Source organism: Rhododendron vialii, chromosome 11a (assembly GCF_030253575.1).
Source record: "Rhododendron vialii isolate Sample 1 chromosome 11a, ASM3025357v1".
NCBI classification, from domain to species: Eukaryota; Viridiplantae; Streptophyta; class Magnoliopsida; order Ericales; family Ericaceae; genus Rhododendron; species Rhododendron vialii.
In genome coordinates, this window is record NC_080567.1 from 20,416,161 (window position 1) to 20,437,687 (window position 21,527).

A 21,527-nucleotide genomic window follows, 5' to 3' on the forward strand; every position below is an offset into this window, starting at 1 on the left:
TTTTGGGTGGGTTTCAAAATTGGAGCGAGGGTTGTGGGTTTTTCAGAAAACAGAAAGAGGCCGAGAGGGGAATGGAGGGTTTTCAAAAAAAATTGGCCGATGGATTGGGGAGGGATAATTTTGGAAGTTCATGCCTATTTTGGAGTTGTATGATAACAATTTTTATAAGATTTGTGGTTTAAGTTAGTAAAATGTTACGTGCAGTAAATTCGCACTTGCATTTATAAGCTCTCTTATCTTAACACTTTAAGTATATAAATTTGTTAAATTAAATGACACCCAAAACGACGTTGCTTGGTCCAAGGAAAAGACCAATCTCCACGGTTCAACGGACCAATTCCCACCGAAACCCCTCCTTCCCTACTTCTCCAATGGCGTCCTCTCTCTCTCTCTCTCTCTCTCTCTCTCCGTCCTTCAAACCACATCCTATCCCCCAATTTCACTTTCGCCTCCAATCCAAATGTATCCGGTAACTCCTTGCCCAACCCCAAACTCCACAACCGAACGTCGGAGGAGAAAACGTCGTTTCGCTGCGGCCACCGCCGCCCCTACCTCGGCATTGCGCCGCGAATCCTCGAGAGGCAAGGCCTGCTACCGCGTGGCTCGGTTCCCATTGCGATGCCGTCTAGTAGTTATGAGAGCGAATCGCATTCTCGCGAGCCAGAGAAGGTCCAGGGGCGGAGGATTTCGAGGCGGAGAGGTAAGCAAAAGGAATTGTACCTAAACGTGATGATACTGTAATCTTCATTTGAACATGTTAAATCGTAATGCATGACGGTTGCATCACGAAGTTGATTCGGTGTGAATATGAAGCACAAAATGTTATCACTATGGTAGAAATGAATGGGTAGTTTAACTTTAGTCCCTTTCGACAATGCACCCCACGATCACTCGTGTATCTAACAGTCGTTTTTTTTTGCTGTGTGTTCAATTATGCTAGAGCTTATCCCACATTGGTTAATTATTACCTCCAAAACTAGTATAAGAGCCCAGACGGCCTATGCACTCATTGGCCAATTGGTTTTGAGTTGGATGTTATTAGATAGTTTTATCATTAACATGTGCCCCCTATACTACAAAATCGAGGAACTAAAGAGACGTTACACCATGGAAGCATGCCCTGAATCCAAGCCGGAAGGCATTGGAGAGGGCATATTAAGGGTAACGAAATTGCAAATTCGTTGACGTGCCCACATTAGTAAAATACTACACTTATCATATATCACAGGTTTGGCCTGCCAATTGGGCAATTCAAGAATTTTCATAGGTTCACCCAGATTAGGTCTTCTCCAATACATTTTGTGAGGTCATGTTGGAGTTCCATACTTGCCCACAACCTTTGTTTTGATTGATCTTGTGTTGTCCTATTGTCGGTTTGTTGACTATCTTGTAATGACGTTTAACTCCATTAATTTTCCAGCACAACACCACCATGTTCGGAACACACAAGTACTGCATAGTGCATACTACAAATTTTGGGAGAGCTTTTCTGTTCATCCTCACCTAAGGCGAGGTTAACCATACGCAAAATTGGTGAGGTAACAATTAATTTTCCAATAGTGCCTTTCTTCGATGATCACAACCATTAATTTTTAAGAATTGATTTGTTAGGAGAGACCATGCATTATGCAACAATTCTGCACAATTGGATATCGACGATAAGTACTTGATCGAAAATCTATTCTTTAGTTTAGAACTAAATTAAGTACAAGTGGATTTTTGGAACAAATAATTACCGATATCCTATCGAACTGAATTTATGCATGGTCTCCTAATGGATGAGCTCTTGCAAAATGAATTATTCTGATCATTTTTTAGCGAGACCTGCACTATACTTCACAAAATGTGGGTAAGGTTACCCTGCCCTTGGTTAGGTGAACAGAATTACTCTCCAAATTAGTCCTGTTGGATACTGCCTTTTTTTTTTGGGACTCCAGGTTTTCAAGGGAGGAATAACCCAATTACTAATAACAAAGACTAACAAAGAGGAAGCAAACAATATAAATCTGGGCCAATGAGGAACAAAATTGCTCTAAGGGCTCTACCAAGACTTTCAAATTGCCAGATAATGCCTTACTCGCAAACCTAATTTATGAGTTAACTAAAAATCATTTAAGTTGTGGTACGATAGTTGTTTTTCCAACTTTGAAATCATTGTAAGGCACAAGGATTCCAATTACACAGAAGGGGTTAGCACAAAACGACCTTCCCTAATTACCATACTTGGCTATTAAAATTGACACGTTCAGCATAAAATCAAAGAAACGGACAGCCATGACCCTAGTAGGGTGTGGGATTTTCTAGAAAGTGATCTCTCTCTCTCTCTGAGTGAGCCATGGCCACGGTCTCCGACATGTACGGAGTTGGTTGTTCAAGTTGATGAACTACTGGCATATAGAATTAGATATAGTATGAGTATATAACAATGTGAGGAGTGGGCTTCTGTGCACGTACGGGCTATGAAGTTGAAACTTTCTAATCTACGTCCTCATATAGAAACGTGAGAGACAAAAATATAGCTTTGCTAGATCGAGCTTCTTTTTTTCAGAGAAATGTTCTTCCAAATCGTAAGAGATGATTCACTAGTAGAATGCGAAATTATATACTCCCTCCGTCCGTGTTTGTTGGTCCACAAACATACTTTTCTCTGTCCCTCAATGTTTGTCTAGGTTTGAAAGTCAAAGAATAATTGTGTAACTTTTACTCTTTTACCCTTGGAAATTGTTTTAAATGAATTGTGGTTGGAGAATGAAATTTCAAATTGATTTGAGTTCCCCACTTCCTGAAATCTGAATTTTTGGCAGCATGTTATAGGAGTTTCAAAATTGGAATGCTCAATTTTTAGGAGAATGGCGGCAAATTCAAAAGAAAAATGACTTTGATTGGTTGAAGGGTAAAATTGGAAAGAAAAAATTTTCCAAAGCAACCATGATGTTTCCAAAAAAAAAAGTTGGAATCCCCAAAATGGACTAACAAACACGAACGGAGGGAGTAATATTTTGTGAAGTGTAGTCCCACATCACTTGGGTACCAAAGTAATATGAAGGATATACGCGTAAGGGCACCCTCACTTCAATAGCTAGCTTTTGGGGTTGAGTTTTACCCAAGACCGTGTAACATGGTATCAAAGCCGGGTATGCCAAGGATGGGTAGGGTGCGTGTCCTTAGCTTGCATGTGATAGGTGCTGCGGAGTGAGCACGTTGGGCATGAGGGAGGGTGTGAAGCGAAGTCTCACATCGCTTAGGTACCAAAGTAATATGAAGAATATAAGCATGATATGAAGAATATAAGCATGAGTGCACCCTTACTTCAATAGCTAGCTTTTAGGGTTGAGTTCTAGTTGTTCTACCCAAGACCGTGTAACATATTTATTCCCTCTCTACCGTCTTAGCAAAAGCGAGAACATAATTTAGTGATTTGATTGTACATAGATTTTTGTATTTTGAGGCTCTGACAGCTATACTCATTAAATGGGATGGTCATTTGAACACCCTCAAGCATAAAGATTGTATTGTGGATGATTTATTTAGAGCTACCTACTTAATTGAACTCCTTATCCAAAAACATTATGAACACCCACATCTCTTAAGATAGAAGGGAAAATTCTGCATAAGGCAACATAATGCAATTGGTTCACTGGACAAATGGCCTCTCTCTCTCTCTCTCTCTCTCTCTCTCTCTCTCTCTCTCTCTCTCATTTTATAGATGCTGAAATTCCATCTATCTAAACGAATTTTTCCTTTTAACTTTTATTCATAATTTGTTAACAATATCGAAACTAGCTACCTATTTTTTGTGTTCAACTGTTCATCTAGCTAAACTATTGCACTATCAATTCACAATTTTCCTAAGTATAAAATAATATTCGAAAACAAATGAAATCCTATGTGTTTGTACATTATATGGTGAAAATTTCAATGTCAACACATTATGTAAGACTGTTTTATAGGATTTGTAGAACTTAAGTTATTTAATGACCACCCTCATGAAAAATCCTAGAGCCGCCATTGTTTGGAGGTGTGAGTAACAAAGAGTGGTTTGTTATATGATTTTTGGGAAAGCAAGTAGAGAGGCAAGTTAGTGATGGGATTGTTAAAGTATTGAAGGGCGGCGGCAAAGGTGTCAGTGACTTGTTGAGATGACGTTTGTTGATAATGATGGTTCATTGGCTCTTATGTCGGTTTTCAAGGTCTCTATGCAGTCATGTTCAGAAGAGGAAACTAACTTCAACGAGATATTGTTAAAAGAATTTCAGAAGAGGAAAATATGGACTTGTTGTTTCAGATGTCAACCTTAAGTGATGATATACTCACGATATTAATGTAATACTAATGAAATTGTCCCAGTTATTCTTTACACCCTCAACTGTTTTAAAAGTGTCGCGGGGGGGGGGGGGGGGGGGGGGGGGGCGGGGGGGGGGGGGGGGGTGATGCCAGTATGGATCACCACAATGTCCGTTGGCAATATCTTAATGGAGTGTTCCAATTCGGGAGTTCATTTGGTAATGCCACATTGTTGTGAATTGTGATATATGATGTAATCTGATTTTTTGGGCTTTGGGTCTAACTACAGAGTGCGAACTCTTTGAAGACTATGATGAGTGTGGTCCTATTGGTTCTTTGCTTTAAAGGAATGCAAGTTTTTTAAGAGAAGAGCAATGATGTGAGAAGATTTGTTATCTAGTTTCTTTTTTGGTTCTGATATCTCCTCATTTCAAAGGTAACCAGGGTTCTTGATTGGTAATGAGTGGAGAGTTATTTGTAGAGCACAGGGATTATTTAGTTTTCTTTTTAGTCGACTTCTTGTCCTTCCCTTTTGTGTTTTCCATGTTTATATTAATGAATCTTCCTTTGGCTGATACTTTTTCCCCAAATTCAATTTACAAAAAGAAAACCTCTGACAAATTAGAAGCTATAAGATGAAAAAGTTTATAAAAACTAGTTACAGTAAAGTATCATTCTATGTAACACCAACAGAGACACGGGACACAGACATGGACATGACACTGACACTCCGACACGTAAATTTTAAAAATTGGAGGGCATGACACATTAGTGGACACATTTTAAAAATATATAGATATACTATTCTCTGAGTAGAAACTAAAAACATGAAGGTTCTAATTGTAAATATGCAACACCACATATACCTTAAATATATCCATCATTATATCCTTCACCAAAGTATTTTAATTTTTAACCACTAGCATTTCATCATTTGTATGTCTTTCTAACCAATAAAACATCATCTGTCACACAAGAAATAAGACTTTCTACTATGTCGTTTATCACCCCCAACTTGTTTCCCGAGTGTCCGGAGCATTTTTTGAAGTGTCCCAGGAGTGTCCAAACGAAAAACAACGAGAAAAAATAGGACACTTTGAATTTGAATGTCACACACATGTTTGGAGAGTGTCGGTGTCCAACCAGTGTATGACACCGATACTTGGCCTCCAACGAAGTGTCCATGCTACATAGGTATCATTTGTGAAAAATATTTGAATAAACTAATCCATCGATCTCTCTCGACATGTTTTACAATTTTTCTTTTGTTGGCACATGGTTAGGTCTTTGTTGAAGTTAATAAATTATTTTGGCCCTTTAGTACTATATATGCAGAGTACTTGCGTGTTTGGGCTTGGAGTGCAAAGGTTAACCAAAGACCTATTGACTGTGTTTGCTTTGGATCTCTAAAACCAACCCCTCTTTTTGTGCACAGTCCCCGATAAGTTTTCTCTAATTATTACTCTCATTTCTCTCTCTCTCTCTCTCTCTCTCTCTCTCTCTCTCTCTACTTATTACCCCAAAAAACCACCCTCAAAATCCAAACGAAACAAACCCAGTGGGGTTTTGGTATAAAAGAAAAGGTCAAAATATTGATGCCCAATGTTTGGTATTGTACCATGAAGGATGTTAGGTGGGAGCCGTAATATTCTCTTATTTTTTGTTTGGGGGAAAAACTCTGGGTCCAAGACGGCCATGTTGCTATCAGTCCTCAGGGCCTTGTGTCGCGTCAATGAAGAGAGGTGGTTGATCATGGAAGTAGGGTGGTTGAGGAAATGAGAGAGGGGAAGAGCAGGTAAAGATAATTGGGATGGCAACTTAGCAAAATCATTTTTGGTGAAGAATTATATTTGATGTTAGAGTTAGTTTTGACACTGAATATATGTAAATAAATCCAGGGGCAAAACTTAATTCCATATTGTCGGTTTACTCTTCTTACCCTATTGTTACTAAAAGGAAGGCGAAAGTTCCAAACTAATTGGACTGGTTGTAATAAACCCGAAAGTCCAGGGAGACTGTAATGCACCCAAATAAGAAAAGAAAAAAGTTAAAGATAGTTTGTGTTTGTAGACCTGATTTATATCTTACCTTCTATGTCCAAAATGAATAATGTGTGTCACTTGTTGCCCGTAATGGTAAGGCAATTAAACTTCGTTACTGGGATTGAGTTCCATCGAATACCTCACTCATGCATCATTTTAAGGGCCCCACCTTTCACGAATTGTACGAATGTTGGTAGTACATCAAAAGATATTGAGTTCCCATATTTGCTTAGAATGTCATTATTGTTTTCATTTAGAGTTGGACGCATTCACATTTGAAACGGATGAGCAAAGAAGACATTCACAAATGACAATGATTGTTCTGACACCCTACAGGTCATTTCCTATGCTACGATGGAACTTTCCAAGAATCAATTTTCAAATATCTTCCAAGGTCCACCAATGTCGAAAGATTAGTAATGCCAGCGAAGGTCTATCTATTTGTCAATCTTCACAGGGCCACAAGTTCCCCTTCGAGATACTTATAATTCGCTTGGGACTAGGGGGGCATGTACTAAACCAGAGCATAGGAAAACTTTGGCCTGCAACCACAGGTTCTTGCTTTTTAGATCAGAAATCCAGGTTCTCTCTCTGTTTCTCCAACAGTTGTGCTAATCTCTCTCTCTCTCTCTCTCTCTCTCTCTCTCTCTCTCTCTCTCTCTCTCTCTCTCCCTCTCCCCCTATTAAGTACATATCTGCATATGTTTGTATACATAACCTCATTGTGTGCTACTCCTCTTAAGGAAACAAGTTTTTCTAGTCATCTCTGCTAATCAACCATTTTGTAGCCAGATTTTACAGACTCCAAAAAGAATCTTCTGGATGGCTGAAAGGGGTGGATTCATGTCTGCTGATGAGAATGAAATCTCAAATTCTCCAAGAAGAAGGCGGCGACTTGCATCTTCCCAGACTCTAAGGCTTGAAGCGTAAGGCCACTGTTGAATTTTCGTCATCTTTTTTTGTGAAGCATTTTTTGGGCTTTGTATATGCTATTGGGAAGGGTGTTACCTTGTTATGTTCATTGCATCTATCACATATTCGGGAAAAAATGGTTGGCTTGATTACGTTGAATGCTGATATCCTACCTTTTCTTCAATGTTTTCTTAGAATGACTTCATCCTTTTTCTCTATGACTTTGTCCACGAACCTCTCTGTGCCTATGTTTCTTGCTTCCTGGTTGTGTTTAGGCTATTATCTGCTACACCTTGGTCCAATTACTTGGATCAGTCTTTAATGTGAAAGGACTTTCTTGTGGTCATATATAGATTAACTAATATCTCTTTGTGTTGTCTGCTAATGATTTTTTCTTCTTGCTGATGAAGGTATTTTGAGGAATGCCAACATCCAAATGAAAGGCAACGACTTCAACTGGGAAGGGAACTGGGACTCACACCTACACAGATCAAGTTCTGGTTTCAGAATAAGAGAACTCTAGTGAAGGTGCTCTATGAAATTCTTATTTCTGTTTGTGGAGGATTCAATTTTTTTTTGTCCTTTGATTTCACTATTGCCCTTGATTATAGAATGTGTATGTTCATGTGGATGATTTCAGGCACAATATGAGAGGCTTGAAGGCAATGCTCTTCGGGCAGAGAACAATAGGCTCAAGTGTGAGAACCTTGCCTTTGGAGATGCACTGAAGGTGAAGTCCTTATGCACACCGTGCAAGGGTTTGCCCTTTAGCAAAGAAAAGAATCATTCAATTCTGGAGGACCTTTGGACAGAAAATGCCATACTAAACAAAAAGGTTGATTGTCCCCCCCTCTTTTGAACTTAGGTCTTCTTCATTCTAATTTATAAGGCTCCCCATATTTGCAGTATGAAAAACTCAGCAAACTTGTTGTCAATATGGGCATTTCGGGTTCAAAAGTCCACTCACCCGGCTCTGGACCTTCACGGGATGCATCGATAGGAGGTTTCCCGGGACCAAGGATGGGAATGCTTTCACTTGATCACAATATTTGCTCCAGAAACTTTAGACATCCCAACTTTTTGTGCGACTTGAAGGAGATGAAAGAATCTGACAAATTAGGAATGTTTCAAACTGTTGTCAATGCTGTTAATGAAGTGGTTAGCCTTTTGTCCATTGAGCCTCTATGGATTAAGGACCCTACTGATGGGAGATATGTGATTCACCGTGACAACTATGGAAAGTCCTTTCCAAGGATTAATCACCTAAAAGGTTCACGTCCTCAATTCGAGTCATCAAAGGATGAGGGCATTGTAAGAATGCATGGATCACAATTGGTTGGCATATTAATGGACTCGGTTAGCTCCAATATCTCATTGTTAATATATCTCATATTCCATACCCAAGTCCCTGTTCTTTGTATACCAAACCACTGATCAAATTTTGCAGGCTAAAAGAGCGAATTTTTTCCCTACAATCATCACAAAAGGAAAGACAATTCAAGAACTTGACGCTCAATCAGGAAACCTGAATGGTTCATTACAACTGGTAAGTAGTCCAAAGGGTTTATAATTATCTCTTTTTCTTGAAGAATGTTGTTGGAAAATTTGTTAACGGGACCACAAGGGGTTGCTGTTGCAGGTACATGAACAACTGCATGTACTCTCACCTCTGGTGGCACCTCGAGAATTCTACTTGCTTCGTTACTGTGAGCAATTCAATGAAGGTGAATGGATAATAGTAAATGTATCGCATGACTTCTTCAATGAGAGCCAACAATCTTCCCCTTTCCGCTCTTGGAGGCTGCCTTCCGGATGCTTTATCAAAGATTTGTCAAATGGGTGTTCCAAGGTGTGGATTTTGTAATCTATTAATTTTGTTCTGATAGTTCATATATGTTATACTGAAAATAAGAATCCAGGAGATAATTTCACATATCTCCCATCAGTCATCTTTTCCAGCAATGTTTCTTTCCTTTCTTTAGACATAATAAATTGGTTTCCATCACTAGGAAAATATTTTTCCCCTTATGGTCAAGAACAAAATTTGTTTCACTACTGTCCTGCAGTTGCCTTTTATGTCAATATGGTCTCCATAGTTTCAAGTGCATCAATTTTGCCCTTCATTTGTGCACATGTATTAATTTGGTAATGAGTGTGCTTTGTTCTGAATCAAGATACTCCAATGTGAAGATCCCTCATGTAATGCAAAATGGACTTTACCACGGTCCTTTTCTTTATGATCCAAGTCATTCATTTTGTAGGCCTCCTTGTATATGTCATTCGTTCAAAAAAATCAGGTCGATTGGATCGGTATGCATTGAAATGGTCTAGAGAGAAATGGACGTTTAGAGTTCTCGTCACCAAGTTCTCTCGATGTGACCACGCAATAACTTACACATCGAGGCCTGCATAAAAGAAAAGCTCAGGGTCATAAAAAAGGACCGCAATGGGCCCCAATTTGCATCACATGAGGAATTACACAAGGGATCCTCAAATTAGAAGGTCTTTATTTGTATGTTCTACATGTTTTGTTTACCTCTCCGCATTCTAATTGGATCACACTTGTGGGAGAATGTTAGAGCCCCCGTATCGTTTTTTTTTTGTATAGCCTCCATATCGGTTAATACACCTCCTAAACTAATATATTAGCCTAGATTACCCTGTATTGTCTATTGTTTTTGAGTTTGATGCTTTTCCAAAAGAGCTGAAAGGAGAAGATAGGTCTAGGAATTCCATTAAATACCAAAACTGGCAAAGTATTTGAAGAGGTTGATAATTTCTATATGCTCTAGCAGATGGCAAACACTATCTCAAACTTCAAAATTTGGTTCTCATCCTTGTAATTTGAAGGGTAAGTAGAGCATCATACCAAACTAATATTATATACGTATTTTTTCTCCTCTTTATACGTATTTTTTCTCCTCTTAGTTTTCTTATCTTTTGTGCTTTAACTTTTTGTGCTTCGTAGTGTTACTAATTTCTATTGACGATTTGAAGGGTTCACAAAATCTTTTCAAAAAGCATTTTTCAAAAAATTCCCCCTAAATTCCCCCTATTTCCAACATTTCTCTCTCTATGTCTCTCCACTTATTACCCCTACTATTTTTCAAAAAAAATTTCAAATCCAAATCCAAACACAGCATTCATCATTCAAAATATTTTGTATAAAGATAGTTAAGTACACTTTGGGTGTTAAACTTTTAAGGGTTTGCTGAAGATGCTTGTAGCCAATAGCCATCACACCTTACAATCCATCAAATTCAAGTTTGAAAGCTGTGAATATTTACCTAAATTATGCCTCTAGAGTTTAGTCATTTAGAAGCATTGCAATGCTTTATATGGCCTTTGAAGGCTTATCGACTGGCTAAGAAGTACATACAGGACACGATACAACCGGTCCGATTCATTCCGGTGGCGGATCCAATACCATGTTACAATGGAGAGAAACCACATAGAACAGTTGTATTACAAAACCCTTCTCTTGCTACAAGACTAAGAGATAACCCATATAGGTCAACCCTAAGCAAATTGCAACACAATAAAAAGACTACACTACCCCTTAACTACACTACCCTTGACATAACAGATAAATGACAATAAATCAAAATTCACTGCATCAGGTGAGTGTTGCACTTGCGTCAGTTAGTGCTTCGCTTTAATGATTTTTAGATAATTCCCTCATTCATGGTTTGAGTGTGAGTTCGCTACCCAATACCCTCTCAAATTATGTGACTAGGTCGTAGACATGTCCGACACCTTAGTCAACTAGGACTAGGATTTTGAAAAAGGAAACTACAAAATCTTCTGGCTATAGTGAATGAAGAAACATGTAACTTGATCCATATGTCGACCCAGGAGCGACCCTTCAGCTCATGTCCAGAAGTACAAAAGTACCCTAGGAACTTTTAATTTGACAAGCAACATATTGATTTTATAGTGACATAGATAAGGACCTACTATGCCTATTTGCTTGAATTTGCATGCTTTCTTTAGGTTCCATCTCGAAATTATGTCAATTTCCATATGTTACCGGTTCTTAAATAAATTTCTCTTGAGCTCATAGACTGCATCAATGGTAGGCACCAATTTGCTTTACCCATATTTTATTGGAGTTGTAGTTATTCATTAACTTGGGCCATATTCTTTGCCTCATGTTCAACTTCTTTTTAAAGAGGGATTAAAACCTTTTATGTTCGTATTGCTCTCTGAATGATGCCAAATCTTCATTAAACCCAAACCTACCCCATATCAGGAGTAAGATATTTCTTTTCATAAGGATGAAAACATGGGTTGATCTTCCCTTCTTGCAAAAATATGCAATCCTATCCCCAGTGTGAAGTGTAGCTATGTGTGACAAATGCCTCGCTGCTCGTTGGTAACGTCAAAATTGGAGCTGTCACCAATCTCTCCTTAAATTCTTGGAAACTCCTCCTGGTCCTTATTTCCAATAGAAGGTGTGTTCTTCTGAGACAACTGGGTAAGCGGAACCGCAATTTTTGGAATGTCCTACCCAAATCTTTGGTGGAAATCAGCTAGCTCCATAAACCAATCTTAGTTGTGGTAGTTGGTCATTGTGAAGACCCAATTGTGATAAAGGGAGAAAAATATGGACCACGGTGTAATTTTTGCCTTAGTACACCCTATAATTGTAGTTTTTTCTGTTTCTTCAGCATTGAAGTTTTTTATTCCAAATATCCTATTCCTCCACAACAACAACCTTAACCCTAGTTCCCACCTTCCGACACCACTCTAACTCCGGCAACCCACCTCAATACCCCTCCTTTCCCAACATCCCGGACTTATCTGGCCACTGGCACCGCCCCTTCTCTCCCAACCCTCAGCTATGCCACAACAGCCACCCAAAATCATTAGACCAATAATCCTTTACCTTTCCATCCCCCCTTCTGAGCAAACATCCTCCTTGCCCATTCCATTCGCCCTGTGAGATCCAAACACATGTCATCATACTACTGACATGAGCTGTTACCATTAGAAGCACTTCGACCAGGAAAAATCCAGTGTGAAACTTCTGGAAAAATGCATTTTATTCAAAAATCTGGAACCGCTCGAAGGATGAAAAAGTAGAGATATGAATTCCAAGGAGTTGTTTGGAGGATTATATGTGAACGGAGTTCACTTGTTGGGAGATACCAAACCGAACAACCTTAAATTTTGTTCATATTTGGTTTATTGAACGCCTCGATCGGGTGCTTAGTTATAGGAATATCCTCTTGGGGTGGCAAATTCACCTAAGAACCTTGCTCTTAGTTGCATGAAGTAGGAGCGGGGATGGGAGCGGGGGAGCGTATGATCATAGAAGTGTGGGAGCTCCCAACTTTAGGAAAAATTATTAAAGTTACAAATATTTTTTTTTATGTATTTTACTATAGTTAAATGTCAAAAAGAAAATATTATTCTACCACTTAAATTGCATATGTGATTCTAGCTGTTCTCCATATCTTAGTTGCACGAAGCAGGGGCAGGAGCTGGATCGGTGGGGGAGGATTATAGGAGCTCCTCTTTCAGGATAGGGAGTGTTCAGGAGTAATACATGAAAATAAGTAATGCAAGTAAATATTATTATGCATCATTCGTGTCAATTGCAAAGATTGTCTTAGTGACTGTAAATATAATAGTTATATTAAGTAAATGAGCAAATTTAAGTTCATATCTTTATAATATCTTATCATTACTTTGTCTTTTCTCTTGCTTGGTGTCTTTTATTTTTGTTTCTTTTGGGATTTATATGCCTAAGAGATTCTATCCTAGTTGGGAACGGGTTCCTTTCTCAATGGGAGCAAGGTTCCAAGGAAGGAGCGGGGGAGTGAGGTTCCGAGGTGGATTCACGCCCACATAGGAGGTTCCTGCAACTAAGACCTCGCTCATGTGCTCCAAGTGAAACTCTCCTGTTAACCATGTTAGTGGCAGAGCTAGAAATTAAAGTTAGTGGGGGCAACATGCCAACATCTAAATATAATGCCCCCAGTGGCCATTGCTTCCCCCCGCCACTAAACCTCGGTTCCTATCGCAAAAGGAACCATATAGAACCTTTAAAGCATATAAATTACAAAAGAAACAAAAACAGAAGAATACTTACTCAAATTTGCTCAAGCTTTTAGTATAAACATAGTGTTTAAAAATACTTGCTAAACAATACTTGCAGTTGAACAAAGTACAAACTATAATATTTTCTGGTGTTATGTATTTGTTTGTATAGGGCGAAGAGGGCAGACTAGGGTTGCGTGGATATGTGGTGGTCAAGGAGGGACTGGGGGAGGCTGGCGGTGGGCAGGAAAGGTAAAGGGAGGATGGCAAAGGGGTTCCGACAGCGGGCTAGGGGTTGGGTGAGTTGCTATAGTTTGAGGTGGTGGTGGAAGGTGCAACTAGGTTAATGGATTTGTGTTAGGAAGAAATAGAGGGTATTATGGGATTTGGAATTATTGTAGAACCTTTCGTTCCAAACCCATAAGTTTCAACATAGTACCATAGCACAGCTCATTTTCATTCGCATTTTACAAGATGGAAAATCCACCAACATGATGATATACCCAGCTCCCAAAAAGACACTAAGTGTGACTTGCCTCAAAATTGGCTGCACTGAGAGGGATGCTGGATAACATAGCCCCACATTGGTTGGATATGGAATGAGTGACCACTCAATATAATTTGTGACCTCTTTACCCAGTATCTTAAGTTTCTGGGTTAGATCTACAGATTTACAACTTTGATTATTTTGGAGAAATTGAAGAATATGGATGTGGAGGACCCTTTAGTGGTGTTAGAAGCACACCAAATGTTTTTCTTTGGTAATGAAAAGAAAAAAAACATGGTTTCACTCCAGGCCAGAGTCTAACAATGTCATTAAGGTTCTTTTAGAGAGAAGAATGACTGGCGAACATTATTTCTCAAGTTCATGATAGTACCCTTTAGATGGGATGGACATTGGCACATGACTATTATTGGAAATATGGTACTGCAGAAGACTAATTTCATGGTAATAACTATCTAGAATTCTTTCCCGGTCCCCTTGATATCCACATCGGCCAGCATATTTATAGGTGTTGGAACTAGAGTAATCAGGTCTTTCTATTGCGGGACGGCCTTTAGCCAAGATAGATTTTTCGATGTTGTAACGTATAGTTTCAACAACAGAAACACAATTTCATTCTCCTGTTGTTTGCCTCTCGCAGCAGCTGTGCAGTACTTGTAGTTTCCAGTAACTTCTGAGTGTTAGTTCTCAGAACTTCCCATTGTCATTGTACTGCAGTTAGAGCAGTATACCATTTTAGTGTTGCTGATATTGTTATGTACCTCGTTTCAAACCAACCATGCACTTCCATGATTTTCTTTCTATTTTTCACTTACCATAAATTTCTGCTGCTGTTTCTTTTTGGTAGGTTACTTGGGTGGAACATGTTCAAGTTGACGAAAAGGCCCTGACTCATCCTCTTTATAGGGATTTGATTTTCCATGGTTTAGCATATGGAGCAGAGCGATGTCTTCTCACTCTTCAGAGAATGTGTGAAAGATTTGCATTTGGGATGGGCAGAACTGCTGTCAGTCAAGAAACTGGTGAGGGTAGTCTCGCTGACAACTTCAACTCCCATAACAGATTATTGCTTTCTTTTTCCCTTTCTTTATATGTTTATGATATATGTATGTCCATATTAACAGTCTTTTGGTACCTTTTTAATGCTATTTGTCCCAGGGGTAAGTACACCTGAAGGTAGGAGAAGCATAATGAACCTGACACATAGGATGGTCAAGTACTTGTGTGCAAATTTAACCATGAAACGCAAACTGGAAATCCCTCAGCTAGCCGAACTGAATAGTGGTGGAATTCGATTCTCCAGTCGCAAGAGCACAGGACTAGGTCAACCCAGTGGCTTGATTGTCAGTGCTGCTACCTCCCTTCGGCTCCCACTGCCGTATCAAGCTTTGTTTGATTTCCTTAGTAACACAGAGATGCGATCCCAGGTTTGCGACACTTGAATTATTTCTCCTCATTTGAACGTCACATCTATCTCTTGTTAAAATGTGACAAACCATGAGAATTAACTTTCGGGGTTTATTTCCTTTTGTCAACCAGTGGGATGCAATGTCTAATGGAAACCCATTCCAAGAGAGTGCAAGAATCTCCTATGGAGATCATCCAGGAAACCACATATCCATCATCCAGGTAATACTCTTTTGATTTCTATTTTTTACTGCATTGAGTATATAGAAGTCACTTGGCTTGAAAGGGTTTGTTGACGTGGCTCGTTGTCATTCCACTTTTTCAGAATCAATATTTATTGCTTAAAGCTCTTAATTTCAAGAAATGTCACTAATGTCATTTTGGATGAGACGCATATATTGTGATCATTTTTATACATGAAATTTTCTGTACTGTTAATGCCGAAAATACAAAATATTAAGACATCGTAATCACTTGTAAGACAAAATATAGGAAGTGCTTTAAAAAAGTCGTTTTCTAGATAATTCTGAGTACGTGCTTTACACTACTTGTGGCTCATAATTCATGAAATGCCAGAGCCAGTGCCACTTCGTTTGGAAGGTTTTGCCGCAGAAACATACTGAACTTAAAAGTCATTGTACTTGTTGAAATATTATATCGTACTGTTGTTTCCTTGTGCGATGGAACAATTACTAAGGTTCACTTAAATTTCATCTGCCAAGCAGCCTTTCTTTCCTTGTGAGGGCAATATGCTGGTGCTTCAGGAGAGCTGTGTCGATCCCCTGGGAGCAATGATTGTCTATGCTCCCATTGACATACAATCTGTACAAATGGCAGTAAGTGGTGCAGACTCCTCCGGCATACCTATTCTTCCATCAGGGTTCATAATCTCCAGTGATGGCCATCCTCACACGGGGGCTAATGGAGCTTCAAGCAGCACTTCTACTGCAAACCCCATGTCCAGTGGTTCACTTCTCACAGTGGCTTTCCAGATTTTAACAGGTGGTGATATGCAGTTGGTGACTGGTCTCAATGCTCTCGTGAGCTCAACTATCCAGAATATTACCTCTGCTTTGAACTGCACCAGCTTGAAGTGACCTGCTAGCAGTTTTATGTGTTTTTGTGCATCTGCGAGAGTTTTTTTCGTTTTCTTTTCCATTTTGTTTTTCTTTAGTCTGTGTTGGGATTGTTGAATGAAAGAGGTATTTAGGGAGAGAAAGGAAAGGTACGTGTTGAAGAAGACATTAATTTTACGAAACTAAATTATGTCTTCGGTTTCACAATCATTTTCCTTTCCCTTGGTAAATATCTCCACAAATCGATGATCCAAACTCAGCCTAACAGAATGGTCGGTCATGGAATTGCTGCTTGTGGTTTAATAAGTTAATTATGGTTGCTTGGACAAAGGTTTTTATGTATTTCTTTGTTTTATTCCCTTTGCTGCTTGGTTTCTTTGTTATTTCTTTCACCATTTGGATCCTACCTTTGTTTTAAGAACTGTGGAATTGTTTTTGGACCTTTTGCAGTCTTTTGCAGAAAAAGAGAGTTGTTTCACTGTGGGTGAAGGGTTTCTTTCTTTTTCTCTCTTGTTTGGGAGTTTGGATTACCAAAACTGGGTCACTCCATCCGAAGGTCAGATTTAGTCCCCATTTTTACTTGGTATTTACATGAAAATATTAAAGCTGTGCTTATCTGTCTTTTTATATGAACATGAGCTATGTAATTTTTAAACTGCACATTGTTGGGTTCTGTCTAGGTTTATAGTTATTTGCTTGTGTAATTGTGTTTAATCATGGATTGGTTAGTACTGATATGTATTGAGTTTAGGGTTCAGTTTGGGTTTTATTACATGGTTAAGTTTTTTTTTTTTGGAACTAGATAGGTTCGGTTATTGTTATTGTTGTTGTTGTTGTTGTTTTATGTATGATATAAGTGCTCATCAACTAACACCCCGTTTCCGCTAATCTATAAGTTGTAGACTATAACTTTTTTATTTTTTCTTCATCCAATTTTTTTTCACAATTATTAGTTTTGCATCAAAGTTTTATGTATCATTGGTTCGTATCGACGAGAGAAATCGAAAAAGTAATTTTTTTTTACTTTTACCTAAATTTTTTTGGAAATTATCCAAGAAAAAAAGCCTAAAAGCTATTTTTTTAGAAAATTTTCTTGGATATTATGAAAAATGGGGCGGTTCCAGGGACATCTTAAAAACATCTAAAAAAATACTCCAAATCTCAATCTCATAATTCCCGATCAATTTTTGATTATCCGAGCCGCCCAATGTGTGCATAACATGATTTTAAGGATACCTACGAGAAATCAGCAAAAAAAATTATCGGGAAGTGTTTGTTTTGAGTAGTTTTTAATTGAATCGTTCATCAAATTTAAGTTAAAAACTGCTCAGATCAAGCTCTTCACGGTCATTTTTTTTTGTTGATTTTTTTCTAATTACTCTCGTATCAATAATATATACTCCATCTATCCCTAAATTAGTATTTGGCGCGCAAAATTAGGCCTTACAAAATATGCATGTTTTTCATTAAAAAATTAAATTTTTTTCACAATCTAATAGAACTCATTGCTATCTATTGATTTGTGAAAAAAATTTGATTTTTTTAACGAAACAAATGCATCTTTTTGAAGGCCTAATTTTGTGCGTCAGACATTTATTTAGGGACAGAGGGAGTAGAAGTTTCAAACAAATCTAACAAACGTGAAAAAAAATTAAATAAAGACAAAACAAAAAAAAATTAGTCTACAATTTTTAGGTTAGTGGAAACATCCCTAAGATGTGAAGAATGTGGGAATGGGATTAAATATATCCGTCAGTGGGTGGATAAGGATTCTTTGAAAAAGAAGATAGAGATAAACTGTGGATAAAAAAAAGGTTACATCTTATCTTCTTACACGTGGTTCTAGGCTGTTGTTATGTGCTCATGGTGCTGTGCAGTGGTGTGCGCAATACCATTTTGTGCACATCCGAATCGTCGGATCGTGCAATCTGACAACTCGGATCTCATCTCGGCAATGAACGGCTCTCGATCGTTGATTGCTAAGATGAGATCCGATCCGAAGACTCAGAGGTGCGTAACACGGTATTGTACACCTCACTGCACAGCACCAATCCGAAGTCCTAAAACCTACTTTCAACTAGTTCAAGCTCTCACATTCTCTCCCACCATTGGATGCAGAATAAGAATAAGAATCAAATCCTTGGTTGATTCATTTTTTCTGCCTCTATCACTCTTTTTAATGCTTACTACTCTCTTTCCATCTAGACTTGCACAACTGTGTTAGATTTATTATATTTTCTGATTCTATTTTGAAAGAGCTTCGCACAGTCGTCTCTCTGTCTGTTGTTATGTCTCTTATTGTGTCCCTTTCAAATGTCATGTGCAATAAGATTTTCTGCACATTGTTTAAATGACAATCACATGTTCTAGATGATGAGAAACTTGGAAGCATAAGTTAGAACTTTTGGTGGAAGCAATCAAGTCTTGTGTATGAATTCATCTCTTTATTCTATTGTCAAGAAAAGAAATGAAGTAGTTTGTAAATCTTGAAATGGAATTAAGCTTTAGGTGAGTTTTAGAATGCTTTCATCTATAGCATTTCACTTTATTCCTTGTTTGGTAAATTCCATACTCTTCTAGCAACAAAATATTTGGCAGACTAAATACTCCAAAAAATCAAATACAGAGGCTTGTAAACATGCTTCTGGTGGGCGAATTTTGAAATGACAATGGCTTTACTTGAGTTTCTCCATTCTCCGGAACACTATAACCTCCCCATCATTTTGTCCCACATGGCTGACATCATACTCCCGAAATCTCCCCCTCTCAGATTAAAATTCTTGCAAAATCTTGGGAATATTTTGAAGATTTTCCAAGGATTCTCGGTCAAAGAATCACCCTTGGCGCTCTCTCTCTCTCTCTCTCTCTCTCTCTCTCTCTCTCTCTCTCATTAATGAGAATCCTAGCAAAATCTTGGGAGAAACACCCAGTGACTCTCTCACTCTCATTAATGAGAATCCTAGCAAAATCTTTAGGAGATTTTGCTTTAATTTTTGAAGATTTCCCAACATGAATTTACTAGAGTAACCTCGTGCAAAAGGACAAAAAAGCTAGAAACTAAGAAGGAAAAAAGGACAGAGGGAAATGGTGAAAAGTTGGAAAACCCATTAAAGTACTTTGGAAAAAAACTTGCACAGTGCATGGAAAGTAGGGCCAGAACCTACAAAATAACGCCAATGCCCATAATCGAAGGCAGCTTCATGGTCCAAAGGCAAGGATATTTTGGTCTCCTCAAAGCCAAAATGGCTTCGTCGCTTACATGACCAAACAAGGCCTTTCCTTTTAGAATATAACATGCCTATTTTTTTAAAGCAGGGAATTGATCAATTATCTTTTAATGGTTCAACAACTTTGTAGTTTCGTCCGATATTACATTTAGGCATGAAAACTGTCGAAAGTGTATTGCATGTTTGTTTTTTCGTTTTGGTTTTTCTTGTACGGACCGGTTCACTCTTGACAGTTGCATATTACATATAGGCATATAGCTAGCTAGGATGAGTGATTTTAGACAGAATTTTCTCTTGGGAGAAGCAAGAGAGCAACACTAAATCTTGATGGAACCCCAAAATTTGGAAAGATAGGAAGATTAGTTGGAGAGAAGATCTTCTTATTCAATGTGCCAGCAGCTTGGGGATCATATAGCTTGGCGCTGTAGCCCTGTTCAATACAAGAGGTTTATTCTCCTAGTTTGTGATATTTCTGATTCTCCAATGAATCTAAGCATGACTTTACCAAAAGATCCCCTCGCAAAAGACAAAACCAAACGAAACAATGAAAGAAAAAAAGGATATGGAGGGAAAACTTGAAAAGTTAGAAAAACCTACTATTAAAGTAAAATGGAAAAAAACGATTGACAACCCATGATCCAAAAGTCCTCTCCACAGCCAACCATCAAACCTATCCAACTTGGCCACTAAAGGAAGACACAAGAGGGTGTTTTGGGAAGAACACTTCTTTGGTGGCTTACATTTCCTAAAGAGCCAATCCTCCTCTAGGCCAGCCAGCAAGCATGGATAACAACATATGTTTTGTTCACTGACTTTTTTTTAGCTTAGAATAGAACTGGTTCACATGCTCTAGCTAGGGGTGTTGAATCTTGGCTCATGATCAGTACTCATTGTCAAAGATACAGCGCAAGTTGAAAGATATCAATCAAAGATTGGATATTGATGTCTCGGGACTTTCGAGTTAGCATGGGTTTTCCACGCTTTGAAAATCCATGCTGACACAATTTTCGGACACAATTCCATATGTAAATGTGTTCGAAGAAGTTTGATGTACATGAGAGTACTATGTGCATCGAACGATTTTGTGTGCAATTATGTCCAAAATTGTGTTCCTAGCATTCTTGATGGGTGTTAGGCGGTGAGAGTTTTGCATTCTTGTGGTGAGAGAAAGTAGGCTATTTTTTTTTTTTTAATCCTATTGTGAGTTGTTCTTCGGGTGGCAATTAGGGACTTGGGGGCTTTGCTAAATCTAATTGTCCAAAATTCGGATTTTAAAAGAATTCTTCTAGAGAAGAGTTCTTTTAAAATCTGGACTATTAATTGTCAAGATAGACAATGAAATCGAGCGCTAATGAATGCTGCTCCCCCCAGCCCAATTCGGCAATTAGAGTGTGTAATTTAGCCCACGTTCTGTGCATGTTCTTGTTATTATTCTCGCATACTAAATAACAAATCACTCATGCGGATGTAGGTTACTTCAGCAGAACCACATAAATTCTTGTGTATTCCTCTTTTGAGTTTCTTTTTCTATCCTCATTTGTTTGCTGCCGTTGTAAATTACTACTCCCTTCGTCCAGATTTAATAGTTCTTTCTTAGAGTTCGTGTCATTTTTCAATCGATTATATCTTTCAATTTATAATATTTTACGTGATTTCGAAAACATTGTATTATAGATCTAATCGAGATCTATCAAACAAGATCCATATTCGATATGAAATTCATTACGGATTTAAAGATATAACTCATTTTTTAGCCGGTTAGAATAGAACTAGGGACAATTAAATCCGGACGGAGGGAGTATTTCTGAATCCCCGCCTTCAATGGCTTGCGCCAAAACCCCAACAAGGGAAAGAAGACAATCTAAAGAAAAATATTACATTGTCATTCAGTCAATAAACGAATCTAGAATTTCTGACTTTGAGAGTGCATGTGATCATCCCCCAACGAATTTCTATTGGATCCATTGTCCAACATGCAGCCAAACCAGGGTTTTGACTTTTGAGGAAAGTTTTTGAGAGAGAGAGAGAG

At 38.3% G+C, this 21,527-nt stretch overlaps 1 protein-coding gene across 5 annotated transcripts; it reads left to right on the forward strand.

Annotated features, from left to right (window-relative positions):
* Positions 1-295: 295 nt before the first annotated feature.
* On the forward strand, positions 296-16,713 carry LOC131307389 (homeobox-leucine zipper protein HDG11-like). Of its 5 annotated transcripts, none has more exons than XM_058333874.1 (12): positions 296-700; positions 1,421-1,538; positions 6,663-7,252; positions 7,649-7,766; positions 7,879-8,073; positions 8,145-8,594; positions 8,686-8,784; positions 8,878-9,087; positions 14,636-14,810; positions 14,947-15,215; positions 15,328-15,417; positions 15,921-16,713. In XM_058333874.1, exons 3-12 carry the CDS (start codon positions 7,149-7,151, stop codon positions 16,290-16,292), a joined length of 2,082 nt encoding a protein of 693 aa, XP_058189857.1. In that variant the 5' UTR covers positions 296-700; positions 1,421-1,538; positions 6,663-7,148; the 3' UTR covers positions 16,293-16,713. The 5 variants fall into 5 exon arrangements, with proteins under 5 accessions (XP_058189857.1, XP_058189859.1, XP_058189858.1 ...); XM_058333876.1 differs by having other exon boundaries at positions 1,421-1,533; XM_058333875.1 differs by lacking the exon at positions 1,421-1,538 and having other exon boundaries at positions 6,663-6,908; positions 7,119-7,252.
* The last annotated feature ends 4,814 nt before the right edge of the window (positions 16,714-21,527 follow it).